This window comes from Triturus cristatus, chromosome 12 (genome assembly GCF_964204655.1).
Source record: "Triturus cristatus chromosome 12, aTriCri1.1, whole genome shotgun sequence".
Lineage (NCBI taxonomy): Eukaryota > Metazoa > Chordata > Amphibia > Caudata > Salamandridae > Triturus > Triturus cristatus.
The window spans coordinates 468,923,541-468,948,192 of record NC_140595.1 but is presented as its reverse complement, the minus strand read 5'-3'; the positions used below and the strand labels follow the sequence as shown (position 1 = coordinate 468,948,192).

The following is a 24,652-nucleotide window of genomic DNA, read 5'->3' as shown; positions in this document are numbered from 1 at the left end:
TTTCCTGTTCTGAGCTGTTGCAAATAGGTCCACTGTTAGCTTACCCCACTTTAGATACTGTCTAGGGTTTTCTGATTGATCTCCCATTCATGGCAGGTTGACTTGAATCTGCTTAAAGAGTCTTCCTTGACATTTTGATCCCCCAGAAGGTGTCCTGCTTTTAGCGAAATTCCATTCTGAACTGCCCATTTCCCGATTCTCTGGGCCTCTTGAGATAGGGGGGGGAGAGATCTTGTGCCGCCTTGCTGGTTGAGATAATGCATTGCTGTTGTGTTGTCTGTCCTGATCGACACAGCAGAGTTCTTTATCCTCTGAAGAAAAGCCAGCAATGCTAATCTCACTGCTCGGAGTTCCAATAGATTGATGTGACGTTGTTGTTCTGGACTCTGCCAATGCCCACTGACCTGAAGGTCTTGAAGGAAGGCCTCTCCAACCTTCCAGGAAAGCATCGGTGGTGATGACTTGTGGAGCAGGCATGGTACGAAAAGAAAGGCAGACTTAAATATTTTGATGTTGGGTCTACCAAGACACAGCACGCATCATACCTGGTGTGATTGTGATAACGTCCTCAAAGGATCCCACAGTTTGACGTCATTACCGATACAGTTCCGCCTGTAATGGGCGCATCCTTAACCGTCAGAAAGAGATGAGACGGATGCATGAAGACCCTGTCCCCAGGAGTGACTTGCAGCGGCGTACTCAGTGACTTTCTTCTTGCAAATGCTTGGGACAGAGATTAGCTTCTTCTGTCTCTCGAGAGAAGGAAACCCCCTATTGATTCTGGTATCCGGAATTGCCCCATAGAACGTAACGCTCTTAGAAGGATAAAGAGCTGATCCCTGTTCAGAGTCAGGCCTAATTCGGCAAAAAGTGTTGTGCATGCCACAGTGGACGACTGACCAGCTGCGTGTGAAGGTGCTTTGATCAACCAGTCGTCTAGGTATGGGAATACCTGATGCCTTTGTTTCCTCAGAACAGCTGCCACTGGAGCCAGACATTTTGTAAAAATCCTTGGGGCGGACATGAGGCTGAACGCCAGCACCTCAAACTGGTAATGGCTTCCGGCTAGGACAAATCGAAGGTACTGCCTGTGGGAGGGTTGGATGGGGATGTGAAAATATGCATCTTGTAAGTCTAAGGTGGTCATATGATCCCCTGGGTTTAGGAGTAGTAGAATGTCCTGAAGGGAAACCATCCGGAAGGACTTTGAGATAAGTATTTAGAGCTCCCAGATACAGGATAGGACGCCATTGACGAAGGTTCTTGCGAACCAGAAAGAAACGGGAATAAAACCTCTTCCCTGTCTGGGAGATTGGCACCGGTTCTAGTGCTCTTTTTCGGAGCATTGTAAGAATCTCCAAGCGCATGAGATGTAGATGTTCGACTTCTTGGCGTTCCGTTGAGTACAAGAAGGAATCTGAAGAAACTCCAATCTATGGCCAAATTGTATTAAATTTAGGACCCCTCGGTCCGTGGTTATTTTCTGCCACTGAGAAAGATGAAAATAAATTTGTCCTCCCAGGGGACTTCTGGAGAGGAATGAATAGACATAGCCGGAGCCTGAAGCAAGTCTTTGGCGTCTTGAGGTGTCTTTTCCCGGACTACGTGTTTTTCCTCTGGGCGTAGATCTACAGGATGCCCCTGACTGTTGCAGCCATTGAAAATACTGCTGACAGTATGGTTGGGAAGATGTAGCGTAAGAGGTGTATCTGTATTTTTGGTAACCTCTGTAGGATGGAAGTCCTCTTCCTCCTCTAAGGGGCACCTTCCGATATTGTAGTGTCCTTAGAGCCTTCGCTGTATTGGTATCCTTCTTGCTATCCTGCAGCGCATCGTCTACATGCTTTCCAAATAAAGCCTCTCCGTTGAAAGGAAGGTCCAGGATCTTATTTTGGACATCCGGTGTAAACGATGTTGCTCAAAGCCATCCTTGACGGCACAAAACCGCTGCACCCCCCCCCCCCCCCCCCCAGCGATCTGAAAGCTGTAGTTGTGATATCCATCGCACAATCTATTACTTCTGCAGAAGCTCTCCCCCTCCTGGAGAATCTTTTTTTTTACCTCTGGTCTACTTTCTACTGAAAGCTGATCTATATACGGAGCCAGGTTACACCACATCTGCCCATCATGTATTCCCAATATGGCAAGGGTATTAGCCGCTGACATTGAGGAGAAACGCTTACCAGCATTATCTAGGCATCTGCCTTATCTATCCGGCGGTGTTGTAATGGGTGCCAATGGATTTTTGGATTTCTGTTGAGCTGTCTGGGAAATAACCAAAATCAGTTTGGGATGCCCACCAAACCGGCTGGAGAGTCCTCTGGGGCCTTTTACTTCTTTTCCAACCTGGAGAGTACTGGTGTTACAGTCGCTGGTGTCTTCATGAGCTTAAGGCCTTCCTCCCAAACGTGACTTATCGGGATGGCCCTCACTGACTTCCTATATGGCTCCTTAAAATCATATAAAAAACACTGTTGCTGGTATAGGTAGGTCAAACCTTTTTGCAGCTCTTTCCATTAAATTATAAAATCCAGCAATATCCTCTGGTGATGAGTCAACCAGTACCGGAAAGGGAGAAGCGGGCGTAGGAATAAGTTCGTCATCCCATTCTCTATAAGGATCTGTAATTTCTCCCTCCACTTGGTAGTAACCAGATCCTGTTGAGGTATTAGTGGAGGCGACCTCTGCAAGGGTTCTGCCAGCACAGCTTGGCATCTCATCGGAGTAGATGGCATAGACCGTGGGCGAGGAACTGCTGACAGCATCTAGAGATACAGGAGCTGGTGGAAATCTCTTCCTGTAGTCAGCCAACATGAATTGTAGGTCCGTCGACAATGAGGACGGCATGCAAACCACTTTGTCCTGATAACTCTGGCAGTATTGTTAACGAGAAGAGAATTGATATTCGCCATATTCCTCATCAAAATTGTCCTCCTGACACTTTACGTGCAGCTGGGATGGGCTACTTGCATAGCCATAATGTCCTTTGTCGTCTTCATCAGAATCCTGCTTTTCTAGCAGGTGAGTTGGCAAAAGAGGGGTAACTTTGCTAGGAGATGTAATTTCAGACGTAATTCTCTTTTCTAGCACTTTCTGACCTGTCCGCTGTTTTTTCCCTCGTCGAGCCTGTCGACGAGATTGCAGACGAGCCCGTCGACGAGATCGCCGACGACAGTCGAAGTTGCAGCCGTAGGCGGTAACCTGGAAACCATCAGCAATGGTCTAACCGTCGTCGACATGGTTATTGTCATAGTCGTCAACTCCGCCGTCAGAGCTGTCGTCGACACCGTAATCATCAGACACATCGATGATACCGGCGTCGAAATTGTCGTAGACGGTGGCATCTTCGCCGACGGTGACCTCGTTGACGGAGCTCCTAACTCTTCCATGGACACTGAAACTTTCATTGGTAGTAGGCGACTCTCAACCTTCGTTGACGACGATATCGATGGTTACTTCGTCGACGGTCCGTCCCATCCATGATGGGGATTTTGTCGCCGTTTTTACCTCCGGATGCACTGAAGCAGGGTTTTTGAAGGAGTGCCTGATCTGAGGGGGTGTCTTAGGCAGCTCAGAACTCGCTTTCTTGCAGTTTAATCCGGCAAAGCGTGTCCCTTCCTCTCCTTTCTATGTCTCAGAGGAGATTTTGACGGACTGCGCCCGTGAGACCCTTGACTGGTCTTTTAAAGGGCTTCTCCTGGACGCTCCTCAGAAGAGTGAGAATGTGGTGATCTTGTATGGGACCTTCTGGATGAGGAAGAGGATGCCTCATCACTGTCACTAGAAATCACCTCCTTCCAGGCCTTTAGCTTTTGAAGCCATATCTAAAGGCATCCCTCATGGTCCTTTAAGGTCTTACTAGAAAAGGTACAACATACCTTGCTGTCCATGGCTTGATGGTCTGGATAGAGACAATAAATACAGTCCTCGTAAGGGTCATCAGTATAAAGCCTCTTCTTGGAGCAAGTTGCACAGGCTCTAAAAAGACCACTCTTTTCCTTTACTGACATAATAAAGTCAGGATGATAACAAACCAGCACTGAAGATGGATCCTGCAGTATCTGTTTAGGGTCTTGCAGGAGTTTGGCCTGGGGGATGGATTCGTGCGCTGGACGAGGCTGCTCTATACCAATTCGGTGGCTAGGGTGCGAACGGGGACTACGATCTCGGCTCCCTATCCCGTATGTCGGGGAACGAGGCAGGGCTGCTCGTTATCGCCGCTGTTTGCTCTGGCGATCGAGCCTCTGGTGGCCCATGCTCGGATGGGACGCGCGTATGCTGGGCTGCTATTGCGGGGGGAGACCCATTATATTTCCCTCTACGCGGACGATCTATTGCTTTTCCTGGCTGACGCGGAGGGGGCCCTCCGGGGCGCTAGGGTGCTTCTGGAGGACTTTGGGCGCCTCTCGGGCCTAAGGGTCAACTGGGACAAGACTTGTGTCTACCCCATTTCTCAGCGGGAGCGGTTCCCCACCTTCCTGGGGACGATCCGCTGCGAGGATAGCTGTCTGCCGTATTTGGGAGTGTGCGTTTACCGCACCCAGCATGACCTGTTGGAGGGGAACGTGGGGAGAGCGATCGCGGGCCTGGCGGGCAGTATCGGATTCTGGAGCACTCTCCCACTTTCGGTAGCCGGGCGGGTGGCGCTGTTGAAGATGGTGGCGCTCCCACGCCTGCTGTATTTTTTCCGCATGCTCCCGGTTTGGGTGCCGGCGTCACTATTCCGCAAACTTACGGCCATTATCACGGGCTTTATCTGGGGGGCTGGCAGGCGGCGGGTGGCGCTAGCCACGCTGCGAAGGCCCAGGGCCGAGGGAGGGCTCGCAGTACCCGATTTTGAGTGGTACTATTTGGCTGCCCAGCTGCAGTGGCTTACGCAGGCAGTGGCTCGGGAATTCAGAGGCCCCGAGGGTCCGCAGGGCAGAATGATCCCGCGACACGTGCTCTCCTTTATCGTTTTCCAACAGCGGCTCGAGCTGTCACAACTAACGCTCGAAGAGCGCACGCTCCGGCTGTGTTGGAACCGGAGCCTGCGGAGGGCTGGCATTGCTCGCCCCTACGCCCCGGAGATCCCCTTGGGTATGTGCACGGCCCTCCCCCACGGCGGGGACTGGTCGGGGCTGGCCCACTGGGAAGACCTAGGACTACAGATGGTGGGGGACCTATATCTGAATGGTGAGCTTCAGCCATTCCAGGGGCTGCAGGACTCCTTTGGGATCCCGAGGGGCGACTATCTCCTCCACGCGGCCTTGGTGGCGGCGTTGCAGAAGCACTGGAACGCGGGGCTCTCGGAACCGCGGACGGCGGCTGGCTGTCAGTATGTGGTCATGGCGGCGGGCACACTCCAGGCCATTACCTGCCTCTATCAGAGAATGGCCACGGAACATCTGGCTCCTTTGACTGCATTGAGGGATAAGTGGGAGACCGATATCGGGAAACCTATCCCGGAGCTGACGTGCCCTAAGTTGCAGAGACGGGCATGGAAGAGTATGCGTAATGCCCGGTTTCAGCTGGTGCAGTATTTCACCCTGCATAGGGCATACCTGACGCCAGCTAAATTGTTTCAGTACTTTGGGGGGCCCACACCGCAATGCCCTCGTTGTGGGGAGGAGGGGGCTGACTTTAAGCACATGTTTTGGTCCTTTGATGCTTTAAGCTGCTACTGGGAGGGGGTTGTCAGCTGCCTGGCCCAAGTGACGGGGCGGGACCTGCGGGTGGAGATGGGAGTTTGTTTGTTGCTATGGTTCCCACACACGCCGCGCACGAAAACCACGAGCAAGTTTTGCGATCTGGGGCTGGTGGTGGCCAAAAGAGAAATTACCCTCCACTGGAAGTCAAAGACGGGTCCCAGCTTCACGAGGTGGAGAACGACCTTTACCAAGTGGGCGAGTAGCGAGGGCACGCTCCGGCTGCAGCTTGCGCTTCGGGGAAGTGATGACAAGGCTCTGGCCTTGGCATGGGAAGCGCTAGTGGTAGACCTCCAGGGGTGGGGACTAGAGGAGGAGGGGGACCCTGAGGCACTGGAACACCCGGCAGGAACCTAGGGGTGAGGAGAGGCTAGCTGATTTGATCATGGGGGCCAGGGGCTTTCCCTTTCCTTTTCCTTTCTGCTGGGGGCCTGGTTGTGGTGGGGGGGGGGTGGGGGGGGGGGTTCGTGGCTCCTAACAGCTACCTCTGGAAGAGGTTTATCCTGGTATCGGGCGTCTCGGCACACTGACATGTGGGAGGGGGGGGGGGTGAGTTCATTTTGGGGAAGGTTTGGGGACAGTGCATTGGTAGTTGGAAGTGGCCCGGATTGAACTTGGACATAGCACTATTTGCCGATGGCGGCCACTGACCTGATTTACATTGTGTATGTCAATTGTGATTGAGTAATGCAATAAAAATTGTTTTTGCAAAAAAAAAAAAAAAAAAAAGATGGATCCTGTAGATGAAATCTGAGATAAAAGCTAAGAATACTGTCCAAAAACACTAACCAGAGAAAACTGAGCAGAGCTCAGAGGAGACTCCCTAGCACAACGTACCATAGAAAATATGAAGGTCTAAGGTTCTCTCAGGAGGGTTCTAGAGGGTGAAGCATCCTGATTGGTTCAAGGATTTTTTTTGGTCTCTTTTACAATACGTGAGTTATGGGTTACAAAACTGAAATGGGCCTAGGCCTTTTTATCTGCTTTGTATTGATTTAAGCATGTGAATCTATGAAAATTCCAATACTGGAGTAATACAAGATTGCAGAAGCCTATGCTCTTGCTCTGCCTCAGAGTCTTGGTACACTTCTCATGAAGCTTACCTTCTGTCCTTCTCCCGGACTGTACAATATAGTTTTTGCTTTACAAGCCGCAGGCCTTCTCTTGCACAAAAGGCAAAAGCTCCATAACACTCCTACATACCTTACTGGATCGATTCAGCCAGGCACCCAGGACGAACATTCTAAATGAAATGCAAATGCAGTGCCCAATTTGCCATTTACATACATTATCATTTTTCTTTTAACAATCATAATTTTTAGAACTGAATGGGGTCGCTCCTCCATAATTTGTATTTTTCAAACCTAGATGACAGAACATTTATGTATATAATAACTTGGGTATCGGGGGCTTAAGGAGTGTTTGCCAATACATTTAATTGGACTGTCATTCCTTCAACAACAGATTTGATGTGCTGCTCATCGCCCTGATGAATGTTGTTGTGTAGTGATCGTCTGTCACACCTTTCCCTAACTCCCCTTTCCTATCCATCAAATCCCTAACCCTCTTCCTCCAGGCTCCGATTTATTGAGGTGTGACTTAATTTACACCATAAATGGATCACACTTGGTGGGGCGGATGAGGTGAGCAAGACACCAACTTGCTGCGGGATCTTCTATTACTCGAGCAACAGCCCACAGCAGCCTCACTTATCCACGCATACAAGGGATCCATACTTTAGATATATATCATCATTCAACATCATCATCATTTAGGCCTTGTGTAGCGTAAACGCTTAACCTTGTCCACTACTCCAGACTCAAGCATTTCGTAAATTTCGTTTTAATTAAACACTAGCTCTCCATTTCTCAGAAGACGTTACTATAACTAGTTTTTGTTACAATATCAGGTCTGTGTCTCATGGTGGTAATCAGGTCTCAGTCTTTGTAAAGGTATAAATATAACCCACTAACTCTGTTTTCTTTCAATAATAATGGTCTGTGATGGATAATCCTTCTGATTTATCCTACAGTTTGAGTTCACCTAGGTGGGAGTGAGACCTCGCTTGCGAGGTCTTCCCTGATAGCGCGCTAGCCTGCTACTATTACCTCCACCTATTACAAAGGCATCTTGGGAAACCCTGCAGTAATGTTTAGGAAGATTGCGAGAGGTAGCAGCCATTGCTTCATCTAGACAGGAAAACTATGGACTGAAGTAAGCTAGTTTAATTAGTAACTAACTTCTACTTAAGACTAAGATGTTTTTTATCTAGGATGTTGTAGGCAATATATGTAGGCATAGACAATCGCATACCCCACTAGTGGTCAATACAGTTAAAGAGGGTAGTAGGACAAGGGTTGGACTAATTGGTATACACTTTGATAAGCATATATATTTTTTTTTTTAAGTTGCGCTAAAAGGAAGCAGTGCAAAGGAAGACAAAATAAAGATTTCAGGCATCAAGTAACAGAATAACTTACCTTTCATTTTTCTTAACAATAATAAAAATCCACCCTGTCCACCCACAACAGGCCCACCCCTCTCGCCAAACAATTAACACAGCGTCCCCAGTGTCCAAAAGAATGTCTAAAGCAACAGCAAACTTACCATTCACTACCCAATTCCCTCCCTTCACACCCACAACAAACGTCCCTCCCACCAAAGCAAAAAATTAAAAGAGGGCATCAGAGGGCATCATCAATGCAGGCGCGAAAGCTTACCACATTAAGGCGAACCAGTCTGCTCACGAAGCGCGCAGCGTTGGAAGCAGTCTGGGTAGGAGAGGGGGTCAGCAGTGGTGGCAGGATCCCAGCTGTCAATGTTGTGGCCAAGATGGAGGCACTGACAGTTGGCTGGAGGATCTGGGGATGGGGCAGATGCCTCCCACTCCTCCTCCAGAGCTACCAGCCAATGATATTCTGTCTGGATGGCCTCCATCTGGTGAAACCATAGCTGGGCTGCTATCACCTGTCAAGATGGTGTACAAGCAGGAGTAAGTTTATCAAGCTGGATGCCTGTTGCTCCTCCGACATGCCACTGAGGTGGAAAAAAATTAGGAAGCAAGAAAAAGAAGCAGGAAGGAAGAACTAAAGGAAGTAAAAAAAGAGAAAGCAAACAAAAGCACAAAAAGATAGAAAATATTAAAAAATAAAACGTGAAATACACAAAAACACACAATGATTAAAAAAAGTTAAAGGAGGGGTGGATTAGCGAGATGGGGAGAGGATCAGAATATTTTAAATTGATGCAAAAAATCAGGCCCAGCACCATGCAGATTACAGAAAGCAAGTAAAACAAAATGGCTTCGCCAATGCGTACCTCGCTATGCAGTGGAATGTGCTATTGGCCTGAAAAAGTAGCATGAACGACTAGCATTCTTCCACCTGTTTGCGGAGTTCTGCAGAATCTCAGAGCTTTTGGGGAACTCTGCTGAATTCAGCAAAAAAAACTGAGTTCCGACCAGGTAATAATAATAAGGTAGCCTCACTGGACTGACTGTTGCCCTATATGCACCACCCTCAAGTAACGTGTTAGAACTTCCTGGGTTATAGTCTGCCAGATAACCCAATCAAGTTGGTAAAGTAGCTAAACCTGCACATTGCAACAGGCTTTAGGGGTTCTAAAACTGGATCGTATTTGCTGCTAACGCTGCAAAAAAAAGTATCACTAAACAACCTCAAACAGCCAGAAAACTATTAAATTAGAAAATGTTGCTAAATACTTTGAGGATAAAGTGAAGTTTATTGAATTCTTTTTACCTCCACTTTCGGACTCCAATAAAAATATGAATCTAATTTGCAAATGAAGGGTAAATGTGATTAATTTTTATTATATTTCACTGGACTATTTTTAGGGTGAAACCCTCGAATCTTTTCACTGAAGACTGAAACCGTCTGTTGCACTCAACAAGGTTATTCATTCAGCTACTCCTTGTAACCGGACTGAGATTGTGAGGGCAACTGTCTATCCAGTGCAGAACCAATCTGCAAGAATATGAAGCTTTACAAAATAAAACATGCAATGGCTCAGTTGTTTGGCCATGTCCAGAACAACATTCAAGCAAGACTTTAAGATGGTCCTTTACCAAAGACACTTCTAATCTGACCCCATTGGTTCCTTTTCTACCTGTCACTAGTAAACCTTTCTCCATTCTACCCAATTCAACCTTGTCACCCTTCTCAGAGGCTTCGCCCCCCTCCCTACTAATAACTCCATCTCTTGTGTCTCAAACTGATTGTTTTAAATGGATTTTAACTTCCTTTACATATGATTAATTCTTCTTTGTTAATGCAGTACTGACTGGCCGTAATTAGTTCACTTTGGTGGTTTCTTTGCATATTGATTTTTCAAGCAAATGCTTTTAAGAGGCATATAGTCAATGTTTAATATTCCTTTCCATTTCTGAATTTAGTTATTTGAATTACTCTATATTGTTATTCCATTTGTACTTTATTAATTCCTTTTACTTGCAAAGGGCTCCTTTATCTTTGGCTATGTTCTCGGTACAAAAACACATGAAATTCCAGCAATCAAGGGCAATTGCAAGGAGGAAGGCAGTGTTGGAGCAAGACAAAAAACCATTTTGAGTTTGAAGGTGGCAGAGCACAAACCAGCACCGGCTCACCTGCCCGTACTGTATATAGACCTTATTTTGTTTGAGTAGTATATTATACTGTACTTAGAGTTACAGTATCCAACCCAGTCTTTGTTGACCCTTCACCTACAACTGAGCAGTGGAATACAAAAATCTACCACCACGTCTTTTGTGCTTTCATGGTTTTAAAATCTGAAACCGAATAAAGATGATACACAGACACCACCACACCAGTGGTTCTTAATCTCTAGTCTGAGGAACTCTGGGGGTCTGCAAGGTCTACAAAGGGTGTCTGCAATTGTTTTACTAAATTAAAAAATATTAACTTTAATAAACTACATACTAATAAACAATCTAATTGAAAATGTGAAATCCTTTCCTATATTAAATTGTGAATTAAACTAAACATTTAAGCATTTGTCTGGTATTTACTTTTTTTATATCGTTTTGAGGTTTAAATCATGAATTGATTTGGCCAGGGGCCCAGGATTCCAATAATGACGTTGTGGGGGTTCTGATTCCAGTAATGATTCAGGAGGCCCACAGAAGTCAGAAAGATAATAAGCACTGCACAACCGTATCCAAAGCCCTTTGGGGACCCAGGTAGAAACAACATTGCTGTCCAAGGATAATTCACCTTAGGCCTTAATTGTCATGTGCTTGCAGAAAAGGTTCAAACTTCTCCCTTCTGGGAACAAGGTTACTGTGAAATAGCATTTAATGTTGTATACATGCTTTCACATATACGTCCATGGGTAGAGCTTGTAAAACTGCCATGCATTATTATGGTTCTATAATTCTGCAAAGATACAATTCTATGAAGAGTAGAACAAAATTTCAAAACACTTGTAGGAGTATGTTTAAATAATTACAAACTGTACCAGTTGGGCTCAGAATCTATGCATTACATTTCTTTCGAAGATGCATGATTATTCTTAAGAAGCGCACCTGGAGGGCAATGGCAATCAAATCTCAACAGAACAATTTTGCATGCAGTATTGTGATAAAATAAATAAATGTGAATTGCCTTACCTTTCTTGTTTCTCAAGTTGTTCCTGGAATATATATTCTGTATAAATAGTAGAACACATTCAAATCAGATTTCAATAACCAGTACGAGTTGATGTATCTCTGCAATTAATGCATACATTTACAGGCAGGTCAAGGCAAGTTCAGGGTAGTCATGCAAATTGCTGGAATATAGTCTAATATGAGTATCCTTTGTGTAAGAAAATCTAATATGTTTGGTAACCTACTTTAAAGCATAATAATTCTAGCCCGCAAATGTTCTGGAACTTTTGCAAACATTCCCAAATTACAGAAATTACTGTATCTACTTTCTTACTTCGGTCTATGCCATATGCCCATGTCACTATCTGGTAGGACACAGTTCCTCCATTTTGTTGCTAAATCCCAATGAGCCACTACCATAATTATCTTATAATTTCTGGAAATTACAATGTGCTCGACATCCATATTCTAACTTTGTTGGCCATACTACTACACTCCTGCAATCTATATATTTTGGAAACATACTGGCCTTGTAAAGCAAGTAAATCACTTACTTTCCAACAACATATGCAGCGTGGTGTTATATTGCACCAGATGTAATAAGCTACTGCCAGTGTGGGTAGTTCCTATAAAGAAACTTCAAATGACTAATTTGCAACATGATTAGCAATGGCTCTTGAAAGCACATCAAGCCCTTCAACTCCTATCTAGCTCACCCAAATCCATCAACTAAATATTTCTCTCAAATTACAAGGTTTTTTTGGTGTGAAATGTATAGGTCTTATCAGAAAAAGGATAATGTTACTTACCCAGTAAGCATCTGTTCTTGGCACGTAGAGCTGTAGATTCACATGCTTTGCATACTCCTGCCATCCAGTGTTGGGTCTGGATGTTTGCAAGTTGTTTACCTTCGAAGAAGTTTTTCTATTACAAGGTAGGGGACTTCTCCTTTCGGACATAGTGAGCACGGACAACAACTCCATTATTAGATTGTTTTCCTGCAGAGGGCCAGAATTGAGTTAGTAAAGGTAAAATAGAGATGTCTATGCGTATGTTTGTAAAGTAAGAAAACTGCAACAGGTAAAGATACCCGGGGAGGTGGGTGGGCGCATGTGAATCTACAGCTCTACATGCCTAGGAACAGATGCTTACTGGGTAAGTAACATTATACATTTGAGGCATGTGAGCTGTATGTCACATGCTTTGCTTAGACTATACAGTCTACCAGTCTCTTGGTCAGATCACTGTCTCACCTACTTCTCCTGGGAGGTAGCCTTGGCCTGCCCTTCTGGCCCCTGCTACAGGAAACCAGCCTTCAAAAAAATAGATCCCTCCAACCTCGTCTCGTCCTGTTGGCTTCCAGACCCGTGCTCCCTCCGGATTTTGACGGGAGCCTTGCGGGATTCTCAGACTGGTTATCCAACTCCATGAACATGCTAGCCACACCGACTTCGTCCAGGTTCTCCAGGGAGTCACCTTCTAAACCCTGGTTCACATCGGATTTGTTCGTTCTCAAGCAGGAGTGCAAAAAACTTGAACGTGCCTGGCGTCTTATTGAGTACTGTCCCCTGGCTAAGGGCAATCTCAGGTGCAGGCAAAAAAAACATACTATGCTGTGATAACACAGGCTAGAAAACATTATTATGCAGCTCGCATTGAGCAGGCACACAACTCCAAGGAGATCCTTTCTATAGTCCAAAATTTTACGTCCCCCATGGCGCAATCGTGCTCACTTCTGGCCACAGAGGGCTGGTGCAATACTCGGTCCAACTTTTTCATGGATAAAATATGCACAATCCAGGCGGCCTTCACTCCCTGACCCCGTGCATGGTGTCCCTTTGCCTGCCGTTCCCAGGCACGCTCTGCGGGCTTTTAGTTTTGTGGATTTGCCTAGATCTCTTAATATCTTGAAGGGCTTGAAATCGGGCGCGTCCGCTGAACCCTGCGTGGCTAGATTGTTAGCTGTGGTCGCGGAGACCCCGAAGTAAAGACCATCTTAAATGCCTCCCTTCATGAGGCCCGTGTACCGGAGGCCTGGAAACAGGCAAAAATCCTTTCCCTTCTGAAAAAGCCCACCCTTGACCTCCTGATCCCGGGGAATTACCGTCCTATCTCCCTCCTGCCCAGCCGAGCCAAAGTCTGTGAAAAGGTGGTAACCGGACAACTCACGGAGTTTGTAGAAGGGTCAGACGTCCTGCATCCAGCACAGTCTGGGTTTCGTTCCTCTTACAGTACTGAGACAGCACTGGTGGAGATTTGCGAGGCCATTCACGAGTGTCTAGATGCCGGTGGGAGGGCAGCTTTAGTAATCCTCGACATATCGGCGGCAGTTGACACGGTCCCGCACTCATTGTTGCTCGCCGGGCTCAGTGAAATCTGTGTCTAAGGTTCTGCCTGGGGCTGGATGAGGTCCTTCCTGGAAGAGCGGGCTCAACAGGTCTGGCTGCTGCTGGTCGCTTCAGCTCCGCAGCCGGTCACCACAGGTGTCCCTCAGGGGTCTTCCCTTAGCCCCCTTTTTAACATCTACGTTACTCCTCTGGTCTATTTAGCCGAGGACTTGGGGGCTAAGGTGATAGACTATGCAGACAACACCCAGCTTCTCTTTACCTGGAAAAAGGATGAGGATTCTGTATCTTTTGTTCAGCACTGCTTGTCTTCGGTTTTTGAGTGGCTTGCAGCTGCTCAACTCAAATGTAATGAAGACAAGTCAGAGATCCTCCTCTATGGTAAATTCCCTCCTGGTTTCAGAGACAAGATCTGGCCTCCTGTGTTCCCTTTACCAACTTCCAATGGAAAATCCACTCAGAACCTGGGGGTGTGGTTTGAGGACAACCTTTCCTTTTCCACCCAGATAAAGAAGCTCTCCGGCAGCTCTCCTTAAAACATTAAGGAGCTTTCTCCCTCTCCTCCCCAGGCCTGCTAAAGAGACGGTCATCCGTGCCTTGATCCTTTCCCGATTGGACTACGCCAACGCTTTGTATGTGGGCATCCCTGGATACTCTTTGAATAGACTCCAGGGTATTCAGAATGCGGCCGCCAGGCTTCTGCTAGGAATCTCTAAGAGGAGTAGTGTGCACGAATATTTCCGCAAACTCCACTGGATTCCCGTGGCCGATCTGGTCAAATTCAAATCCCTGGTGATTGCCTATCGCGCCCTCCATGGTCATTGTCCCGCTTATTTGCAGAAGCGGTTCTCCTTCTACGTCCCACGGAGACATCACCTCTTCTCTTAGCTAAAGTGCCCTGCTTCGTTCGCCACCAGATGGGCAGCTGCTCCCTGGCCGTCAAGGCTGCCCAGGCATGGAATGCTCTTCAGTTTCCACTGCGCAATACCCAAGACCAGTTAGCCTTAAAAAAAACTTTTAAAAACTTACCTCTTCCCCTAGTGACAGTTGGTGACCCCTCTTGGACCCGTGCCGGGACACACCTCGGAGTAGCTGTGCGCGTTATAAGAGTATATAACATAACATACAGCAGTAAACTACCAAAGTGGTGGGAAACCTGTGACAGTTGCTGTTGTTTGAAAAAGTGTTTTAAGTACTGCCTGGCCTACATTAACTTGTTGCCTCGCTAACAAATCTACACAATAGTGTTTGGTGAATGTGTGCAGTGTACACCATGTTGCTGCCTTACAGATGTCAGCTAGGGGAATATTCCCTAAGAAAGCCATAGCAGCCCCTATTTTGTGGCTGGAATGCGCTCTAGGGGGTATTGACAAAGTTCTTTTCGCTTTCACGCAACATGTTTGGATGCATTTCACGATCCAACATGCAATGCCCAATTTAGAAATGGGATTGCCTTTGTGTGGTGGCAAAAAAGCAACAAAGAAAAAGCTGTTTTGTCCTACGATTATCTTTTGTTCTTTCCACATAATACAGTAGAGCTCTTCTAACGTCTTGTGTGTGTGTAAAGATTGTTCTGCTACAGAATCAAGGGTAACTCAACTGACTGATGTGAAAGGCAGAAACCACTTTAGGAAGAAATTTGGGATTGGTTCGAAGAACCACTTTGTCTTTGTGAAGTTGAAAGAAAGGCTCTTGTATAGTTAATGCATGGAGTTCACCAACTCTCCTTAAGGAAGTAATTGCAATAAGAAAAGCAACATTCCATGAGAGAAATTGTAGTTGACACTTGTGCACTGGTTCAAAAGGTGGACCCATTAGCCTCGTAAGGACTATGTTCCAGGTCCATACTGGTGCAGGTGGAGCTCTTGGTGGTATTACTCTTTTTAGCACTTCCTTAAAGGCTTTAATCACTGGTACTCTGAATAGAGATAAGTGTTGTCTGTTTTGTAAGTAAGCAGCTACTGCTGCTAAATGCAATAGAATGGGTGTGCAGGCTAATCCAGATTGCTGTAAGTGTAAAAGATAACAGATGTTTTGTACTGAAGCATCAAGGGGATTGATACTGTTACACTGCCTAGACACCTCCGCGTATTCACGTGCATTATAAATCCTAATTTCATTTATAACATATCGTTTCCACTTTGCTGCATAACATGCCCTAGTTGTAGGTTTCCTAGCCTCCTTTAGGATATTCATACAATCTGGTGGTAATTGCAAATAACCAAACTATGACTTCAGGAGCCAAATCGCTAGGTTGAGTTCCTCTGGATTTGGATGCCTGATTTCTCCATGGCTTTAAATGAGGAGACTTGAGTTTAGATGCAGCTTTTGGTGTGAAACTACTGAGAGCTCTGGCAGGGTGGTGAATCAAGGTTGATGTGCCCATGTGGGAGCTATGAGAAGGAGTTTGAGGGATGATTGTCAGAGATTCTGAACTACCAGTGGAATGAGTGGGAGAGGCGGAAAAGCTTAGGCAAATATTCCTGACCAGTTCATCCACAGGGCATTGCCTCTGAAGAGCGGGTGTGGGAAACTAGAGGCCAAGCTTGGGCATTTTGCGTTTTGAGCTGTGGCAAACAGGTCTATGTGAGGAAATCCCCATTACTGAAAGTAGGGAAGAAGAATCTGGGGATGAAGTACACACTCGTGAATTTGCGATCTCTGTCCGCTGAGAAGGTCTGCAATTTCATTGTTTATTCCTGGAAGATGTTCTGCTAGGAGAAACATTTTGTGATGTATGGTCCATTTCCAAATGGCTTGTGCAAGGTGTGACATTTGGAGAGCGTCTCCCCCCTGTTTTTGTATACAGTACATAGCAGTCATGTTGTCTGTGCGGACTAAGACAAATTTGCCTATTAGGTGAGTTTCATAGGCTTTGAGCACTAGAAGCACTGCTAGTAGCTCTAGGTGATTTATATGGAGGCTTTTGTACTTTAGAGTCCCTAATCCTTGGAAAGTGTGACTTTGTAGGTGAGCACCCCAACCAGTGTGCGATGAGTTTGCGGTTAGCACGGTCTGTGGAACAGGGTAGAGAAAAGGACGATCTTTGAATACATTTTGTGGTTTCCACCACTGCAGAAAGCGATGGGTACGGCCATCTACCAACACTAGATTGGTCAACAGACCCTGTGACCGGTTCCACTGACTTGCTTAGCATTCTTAAAGGGGACGCATGTGAAGTCTTGTGTGGGGAACAATTATTATGCAAGACACCATAATCCCTGGCAGTTGCATGAATACTTTTGCTGGTATTGATTGATTGGGCTGAAATTGAGTGAGAAGGGATTGAACACTGTGAATCCTGGCTGTATTGGGAGAGGTGAGAGCTTTCTGAGTGTCTATCGTGACTCCCAGATAAGTTTGTGTGTTGGAAGGCTGTAGATGAGAATTCAACACATTTACTTTAAACCCTAGCTGGTGAAGTAAGTGATTAGTGGTTTGAGTGTGTTGGAGACACATTTGGTAAGTGCTGGCTTTGATGAGCCAGTCGTCCAGGTACGAGAAGACATAGATGTGTTGTCTTCTGAGATGTGCTGTGACTACTGCCAGACATTTGGTAGATACCCTGGGAGCAGTGGTGACTCCAAACGGTAATACTTTGAATTGATAATGATGACCATCTATCATGAATCTGAGGTATTTGCAATGAGCGGGATGAATTGGAATGTGGAAATATGAGCCGAACGTCTAGAGTGGCAATATAATTGTCCTGCTGTAGAAGTGGGAGCACTTGTTAAAGTATCACCATGTGGAAATGCTCTGAAAGTATGTAGAGATTTAGTTATCTGAGGTCTAGAATACGTCTCAAGGAGCCATCCTTTTTGGGAATGAGAAAGTACAGGGAGTACACGCCTGTCCCTTGATGTTGTAACAGCACAGGTTCTATGGCTGCTTTGGATAGAAGAGACTGGACCTCTTGCTGAAGTACATGTAAATGTCTGGTGACATTTTGGGAAACGTGGTGGAATGTTTGGAGAATTGTTGGTAAGCTCCAGGTAATAACCATGTTGGATCATTCCTAACACCCATTTGTCTGGGGTGATAGATTGCCAAATGGGGAGGAATTGTAGAAGACGTCCCCCAACAGGTGTTAAATATATGGGGAAGGGTAGGCAAGTTACTGCTTGTTGGGGAAGGGAGAATTACATGGTGTGGAACCCCTGCCTCGACCTTTGTTGTTGCCTCTCCCCCCTCCCCTGGGGGGCAGATATGGAGCTATTTCCCCCCTTTTGGGGAGTGGGCGTTAAGGGCAGCCCCCACTACTCCCTGTCCCTTTTTTGTTTGGGGGTGACATTGACAGGCCCATTTTAGGCAGCCCCCATCCCTACATATAAAAAAATTCTGGTGCCTAATGGCTTTCTGCCCACCTGGGAGGGCATTAAGACTTTTCCTTTACTATTGTGGGTCGGGCCATGGGCTGGGGAGGAACGGGAACGGCGTTCGGATGGGGAGGAACGGGGACGGCTCTCGGCTGGGGAGGTGCGTGGGCGGGGCTCAGCTGGGGAGGAGCGTGGACGGGGCTCAGCTGGGGAGGAGCGTGGACGGGGCTCAGCTGGGGAGGAGCGTGGACGGGGCTCAGCTGGGGAGGAGCGTGGACGGGGCTCAGCTGGGGAGGAGCGTGGACGGGGCTCAGCTGGGGAGGAGCGTGGACGGGGCTCAGCTGGGGAGGAGCGTGGACGGGGCTCAGCTGGGGAGGAGCGTGGGCGGGGCTCAGCTGGGGAGGAGCGTGGGCGGGGCTCAGCTGGGGAGGAGCGTGGGCGGGGCTCAGCTGGGGAGGAGCGTGGGCGGGGCTCAGCTGGGGAGGAGCGTGGGCGGGGCTCAGCTGGGGAGGAGCGTGGGCGGGGCTCAGCTGGGGAGGAGCGTGGGCGGGGCTCAGCTGGGGAGGAGCGTGGACGGGGCTCAGCTGGGGAGGAGCGTGGACGGGGCTCAGCTGGGGAGGAGCGTGGACGGGGCTCAGCTGGGGAGGAGCGTGGACGGGGCTCAGCTGGGGAGGAGCGTGGACGGGGCTCAGCTGGGGAGGAGCGTGGACGGGGCTCAGCTGGGGAGGAGCGTGGACGGGGCTCAGCTGGGGAGGAGCGTGGACGGGGCTCAGCTGGGGAGGAGCGTGGACGGGGCTCAGCTGGGGAGGAGCGTGGACGGGGCTCAGCTGGGGAGGAGCGTGGACGGGGCTCAGCTGGGGAGGAGCGTGGACGGGGCTCAGCTGGGGAGGAGCGTGGACGGGGCTCAGCTGGGGAGGAGCGTGGACGGGGCTCAGCTGGGGAGGAGCGTGGACGGGGCTCAGCTGGGGAGGAGCGTGGACGGGGCTCAGCTGGGGAGGAGCGTGGACGGGGCTCAGCTGGGGAGGAGCGTGGACGGGGCTCAGCTGGGGAGGAGCGTGGACGGGGCTCAGCTGGGGAGGAGCGTGGACGGGGCTCAGCTGGGGAGGAGCGTGGACGGGGCTCAGCTGGGGAGGAGCGTGGACGGGGCTCAGCTGGGGAGGAGCGTGGACGGGGCTCAGCTGGGGAGGAGCGTGGACGGGGCTCAGCTGGGGAGGAGCGTGGACGGGGCTCAGCTGGGGAGGAGCGTGGACGGGGCTCAGCTGGGGAGGAGCGTGGACGGGGCTCAGCTGGGGAGGAGCGTGGACGGGGCTCAGCTGGGGAGGAGCGTGGACGGGGCTCAGCTGGGGAGGAGCGTGGACGGGGCTCAGCTGGGGAGGAGCGTGGACGGGGCTCAGCTGGGGAGGAGCGTGGACGGGGCTCAGCTGGGGAGGAGCGTGGACGGGGCTCAGCTGGGGAGGAGCGTGGACGGGGCTCAGCTGGGGAGGAGCGTGGACGGGGCTCAGCTGGGGAGGAGCGTGGACGGGGCTCAGCTGGGGAGGAGCGTGGACGGGGCTCAGCTGGGGAGGAGCGTGGACGGGGCTCAGCTGGGGAGGAGCGTGGACGGGGCTCAGCTGGGGAGGAGCGTGGACGGGGCTCAGCTGGGGAGGAGCACGGACGGGGCTCAGCTGGGGAGGAGCACGGACGGGGCTCAGCTGGGGAGGAGCACGGACGGGGCTCAGCTGGGTTTTTCTTAAATCACATTTTCCTAACGTGTGTAGGAAAGTTGTGGGATCACTGTGCTGACACAAATTTCCTACCACCCAGCGTTGCCCAGGTCCTCCGATAAAAATGGTACCTCACTTGTGTGGGTGTCTCAAGTGTCTCCTACTGGGAAAGGGTGAAAACATTTTTGGAGACCTCAAAATTTTCCATCACAAAATGACCTGGTTTTGCTAAGGGGGCACCTGCGTTTTAGGTTTCGGGTTCAATGGCCATCTAGGTACACCTGCCAAAGCCAAACATTTCTGGAAAACCAGACACCTGGGGAAGTCCAAGGATGTGTGGCTTGTGTGGACCCCCAGATGTGTTCTTACCCAGAATCCCCTGTAAACCTCAAATTTAGCTAACAAATTTAATTTCTCTCACATTTCTGTCTGGGCTCACTGTGCCGGGACAATATATATTTTTTTCAAGCATCAAGACCAACAGCACTCTGTGGAGAACATGCTCCAACGGAAAACGAGCTGTGTTGCAAGCCCAAATGGCATTCCCTCTGAAAATCATTTGCGGTGCCAGTAGGGAAAAAAAACTGACACATGCATTCCATTCATCCATTTTTGATTATGCTCATTAAATGCACTCCACAATCTTCCATTTTTGATTCTGTTGATTTCAATGATGAACATAGTAATCAACACTGTCATGTCATTTGGGGAGAGGATGTGGCCTTACGGCTAGAGCGGTCTAACTCGAAGCTGGGGAACCAGGTGGGAGGCTCAACATCCTGTGATTCTGGGCAAATCACTTAATCTCCCGGTGACCAACAAAAGTGAATGTGTCCGTCTGTAACGCAAATGGTGCTCATGTAAAGCACTCTGATACCTTCGGGTCAAGTTCACGGTATATAAAACTCCACACCCAAAAAATTAGTTACCACTAATCCGCAAGACCTGCGCGTTTGTGGACAACAAACTTTGGGTGAGGTGCCTAGACTGATTCCATGCACCACCGTAGTATATGTTGGCCTAGAGACCAGCTAGCTCACAGTGCCATCACAATACCCCCTAACCCAAACAGGGAGCGACTGGTTTCCGGCCACCACTGAACATAACCTGAACCCTCCGGGATCGTGGTAAAAAAATCTAGAACCCTTTTGCTCAGTCACTCATGCACTCTTATTCTCAGAGAAGTATACAAAGAATTGGCAATAGGACTTTCTTTAATATATTTATTGAACTAACATTATAAAGTACATGTGCTGCAATAATCAGTAAACAGAAGAATATGAAAGTGATTACAAGCACCAAAATAGTAAATAGCATGTCTCCTCTAGCTAACCCCCGAAAAACGCTTATTTATAATAAAAAGCATCTATGCGAGGTATATACAGATTAGAATAAAGTCCTGTCGCCACCGTGGATGAAGATAGAACAACACTGTAAAGTGTGTGCAAAAGCCTTGTACTCTGTTCAAGGCATCATGATAATGTTGTGTGAAGCGAAATGTTTAAGCAAAGAAGTTGCAGAGAAACTAATCCAACTGTGCCACGCACACGAATATGGGCAAAAGCTTATTATGAAATGTTATTATGCAGAAAGATGGTAATGTAAGAAAATGAGCAGCATTGCTACATGGGGCAAACTCAGGTGTTTAGCTTCCTTATCCCCTGGAGAGTACAAGCAATTCTTAGTACATCACATTCTTAAGGCATCTGCAGGTATTTGCGTTCAACCTTGAGTTGAGAGTTCTGAAGGAAACTTTATTTCCTCCTAAATATATTTATTATTATTTTCATTGGTATACAACAGGTCAGCAAAACATTGACAATAGTTTTTGCATAACACAAATCATAATTTCCAACGTCTGGCCCCCCCCCTTCCTCCCAAAATCAAATGCACATGTTTAAAATTCCATCATATATGACATATGACACCAAATTGACCAGAAAACTGCCACACACATACAGCTCCTTCCCCTATGGGTTCCCCACTCAATACTCCAACCCAGCTGGACGTGACCCTTCCGCTACCCCTTGTTTTCCTCCCCTCAGTGCTCATATCGGACACACTCCCATCCCCCAGATTGTCGTCCTGTCTCCAAACACCCTGCTGCCTCCTCAATCCCCTTAAAGTCCTTCAGCAACCCTGCCCATACATCTAGATCCTCCCCACCTTGTAATCCCTACTGGACATCCGGACATGCCTCGCCATAGCCAGGGCCCATTCAATGGTATCCATGCGCCACAGGACCACCGATGGGACTCTACGGCCCAACTACACTATTGCCACTCGTCTTTTGGCTATCACCAGTGCAATTGGAGAAACTTCCACCTCATCACCCTTTTCGTGGCTTCCTTAAAATACCCAGAAGGCATCCCTCGAGTGTCTCTAATGTTAACAATGATGTCAATGTACACAAGGATACATGTGTGCATAAGAAGGAAATCGAATCCCTTGTCGAAATCACCCAATATGATCTCTCCATCAATCCAGAGTCAGAAATACGAGCTCAGGCAGGTGCTGCGACCTAGGCTGAGGCAACTGATTGACAGATTACAGGTGGGGTGGCAAGTAACCAGCAGAACAAAGCCACAAACAGGGAAAACCCAGATTAGTCCAACACATAGACTATGACACCACAATGGTATAAGAAGATTGGCCCCAATCAAAAGCACATGGCAGTTAGCACCGGCCAAGATGGCCGCGTAGTTCGAGAGCTCCGCTGCTGCCCTCTCGTTCTCAGCCAAATCAGGCACTGTTCAGCAGACCCTGCACAAGACAGACCAGCCGAGTGCCCGTGCCAAGATCAGCATCCCAAAAGGTCCGCCGGCGACAGGCCTGTAACAGCAAGGTGCAGGCCGGAGCACGCACATAGGGAGGAGCCCCGCAGGGATCGGCTGAGTCTGGAATCAGCTGACGACCGGCTGAAGACAAAGACAAACGCTGCCCCCACAGGAAAATAAGACGCAACACCGGGCCCTGCGCAGCCGGAAACTGGGTCGTCTGATGCAACAGGGATTGTGGGTGGGCCGTGACAAGGGACCTGGCACAGCGGCAGAGGCCGCAAGATGCTTAACTGGCTCGGTGACCCCCCCCCCCAGAGGGAGGAGCATCCCGCAATAGACACTTGCTCTCCCCGTAAATTTTATTTTACACCCCCCCCTGCGATAGCAAAGAATAAAGGCTACTGGTGAGACAATGAAAATCGGGCTGCATTAAGGTAGAGCCTGAAGCTAGGGCCTGCTGACAGCCGGCTGACGTCCGCAACAACCACTGGGCCAGCAGAGGGAAATTGGATGCATTACCGGGCCCACGAGCAGCCAGAAACCGCTGGATTGAACAGCGAGGCCTGCAGCAGGGATCGGATCTGAACTGCGACGATGGGCCTGGCGGTGTGGCGGAGGCGGCAGTATGCTCCTTCACCTCGGTGGGCCCCCAGGAGAGGAGGACATCCCGAAAATAGATACTTATTCTCCCGGGCCCATCCCCTTTCCCGCTTGGACGTAAAAGTGATGGCAGTTAGAGGCAGGGGAACTCTGAGGAGTGTGGCAAAGACAGGACCCACGAGAGAGGACCTCCAGGCAAATGTACCAAAAAAAATCACGGAGTCTAAAACCCATGTTGCAGTGTCCGGGGAGCCGCTTGTAGTCTGCTCCTGAAAAGGCCCATGGCAATAATAGAAGTTCGGGCTGCCTGAAGGAGTGAGCGCCATGGAAACTGTTGGTAGCCTCCAAAAGCTTTTGCCTAGCACGAAACGCTGAAACATCTCCCTACCCTCACTCCTGAGGAAGAAAACAAAATGCGCAGTACCCATGGTGACTATGGCTGACGGGGTAGAGGCACCGGGAACCGGCGGAGCCCTCATTGGGGGAAATCATAGCGGCGATCCAGGAACTGGGAACAACCCTGGAGTCCAAAATTGACATGGTCACAATTGAAGTGAACCTTCTGAAAGGAGATCTAAATAAGACCTCAGAAAAAACACAGTAGCGGCAGAGACAAATCACCGAACTGCAAGTCACTACCCTAAAAATGGAAAAGCAGATACAGCAACTCACGCATCACTACAAAATAATGGCGGCGAAGCTGGAGGACCAGGAGGGATGGGTCCAAAGGAACAACATCAGGGTGGTGGGTTTGCCAGAGGAGGCTGAGGGTCCAGACTCAGGATTATTTTTGGAAGACCTCATACTTGATCATCTCCAGCCTAAGCGCCTGTCGAACTTCTTTTATCTGGAAAGAGCGCACAGAGCACAGATAGCACCACCGAGGCAGGGGGCCCCACCACGGACCATAATCGCAAGGATACTCAACTTCAGAGACAGTGACAATCCTGCAGACAGCCCAAACAAAAGGCAATCTACGCAGCCAAAATGCATCGATCCGGTTCTTCCCAGACTTCACCCTTATGGTCCAGTGGCAGGGACACACCTCTGATGAGGTCAAGAGAACTCCGTGAACTAAAAACCTCAAATACATGATGCTGTTCCCAGCCAAGCTCGGAGTCCTGGACAGTGACTAGTCCTGGTATTTCACAACCCCTGATTATGTATGGGAATGGCTTAAAGGAGGTGTCAATAAGTGACAATATCCACGGAAGCAACACCCACCCACAGGTGCCACCGGTGCCACCACCAAATATTTATGGTAACGGACACCAGCTGGGAGGAAAGGGGAATGGGACAGGAGAGACTGCTTCTGGATGGTGAAAACCCTCTCACTAGTTGGAACCTTTACTGGGGAACTTTTTCATGCAGCAACCAGTAACGATCCCAAGGAGGGATAAGCACCTAATGCGCAGAAGAGAAAAAACAAAGCAAACTACTCTACTTACTTCTATTTCTATCTAATATTAAAGACTAGCTCCTACCAAATACTTCTGAAGTTTTCGCCTCTCTTCTATGATTATAATTCAAAGTTTACAAAAAGTAACATGCACAGATCTGTAAAACAATAGACCAGGAGGACTGTGTAAAGGTTTAGTCACTGTTCTCTCTCT

General features: G+C 48.5%; 1 protein-coding gene across 8 annotated transcripts in view; it reads right to left on the bottom strand.

The window, feature by feature from the left end:
- TDRD12 (tudor domain containing 12) overlaps positions 1-24,652 on the bottom strand; it is a 3,486,095-nt gene that overhangs the window by 2,718,032 nt on the left and 743,411 nt on the right. For all 8 annotated transcript variants that reach the window (XM_085639447.1, XM_085639446.1, XM_085639448.1 and 5 more), the window contains one exon: positions 11,314-11,350. In XM_085639447.1, coding sequence (XP_085495573.1) covers positions 11,314-11,350 — 37 coding nt within the window. The remainder of the gene's footprint in view (positions 1-11,313; positions 11,351-24,652) is intronic.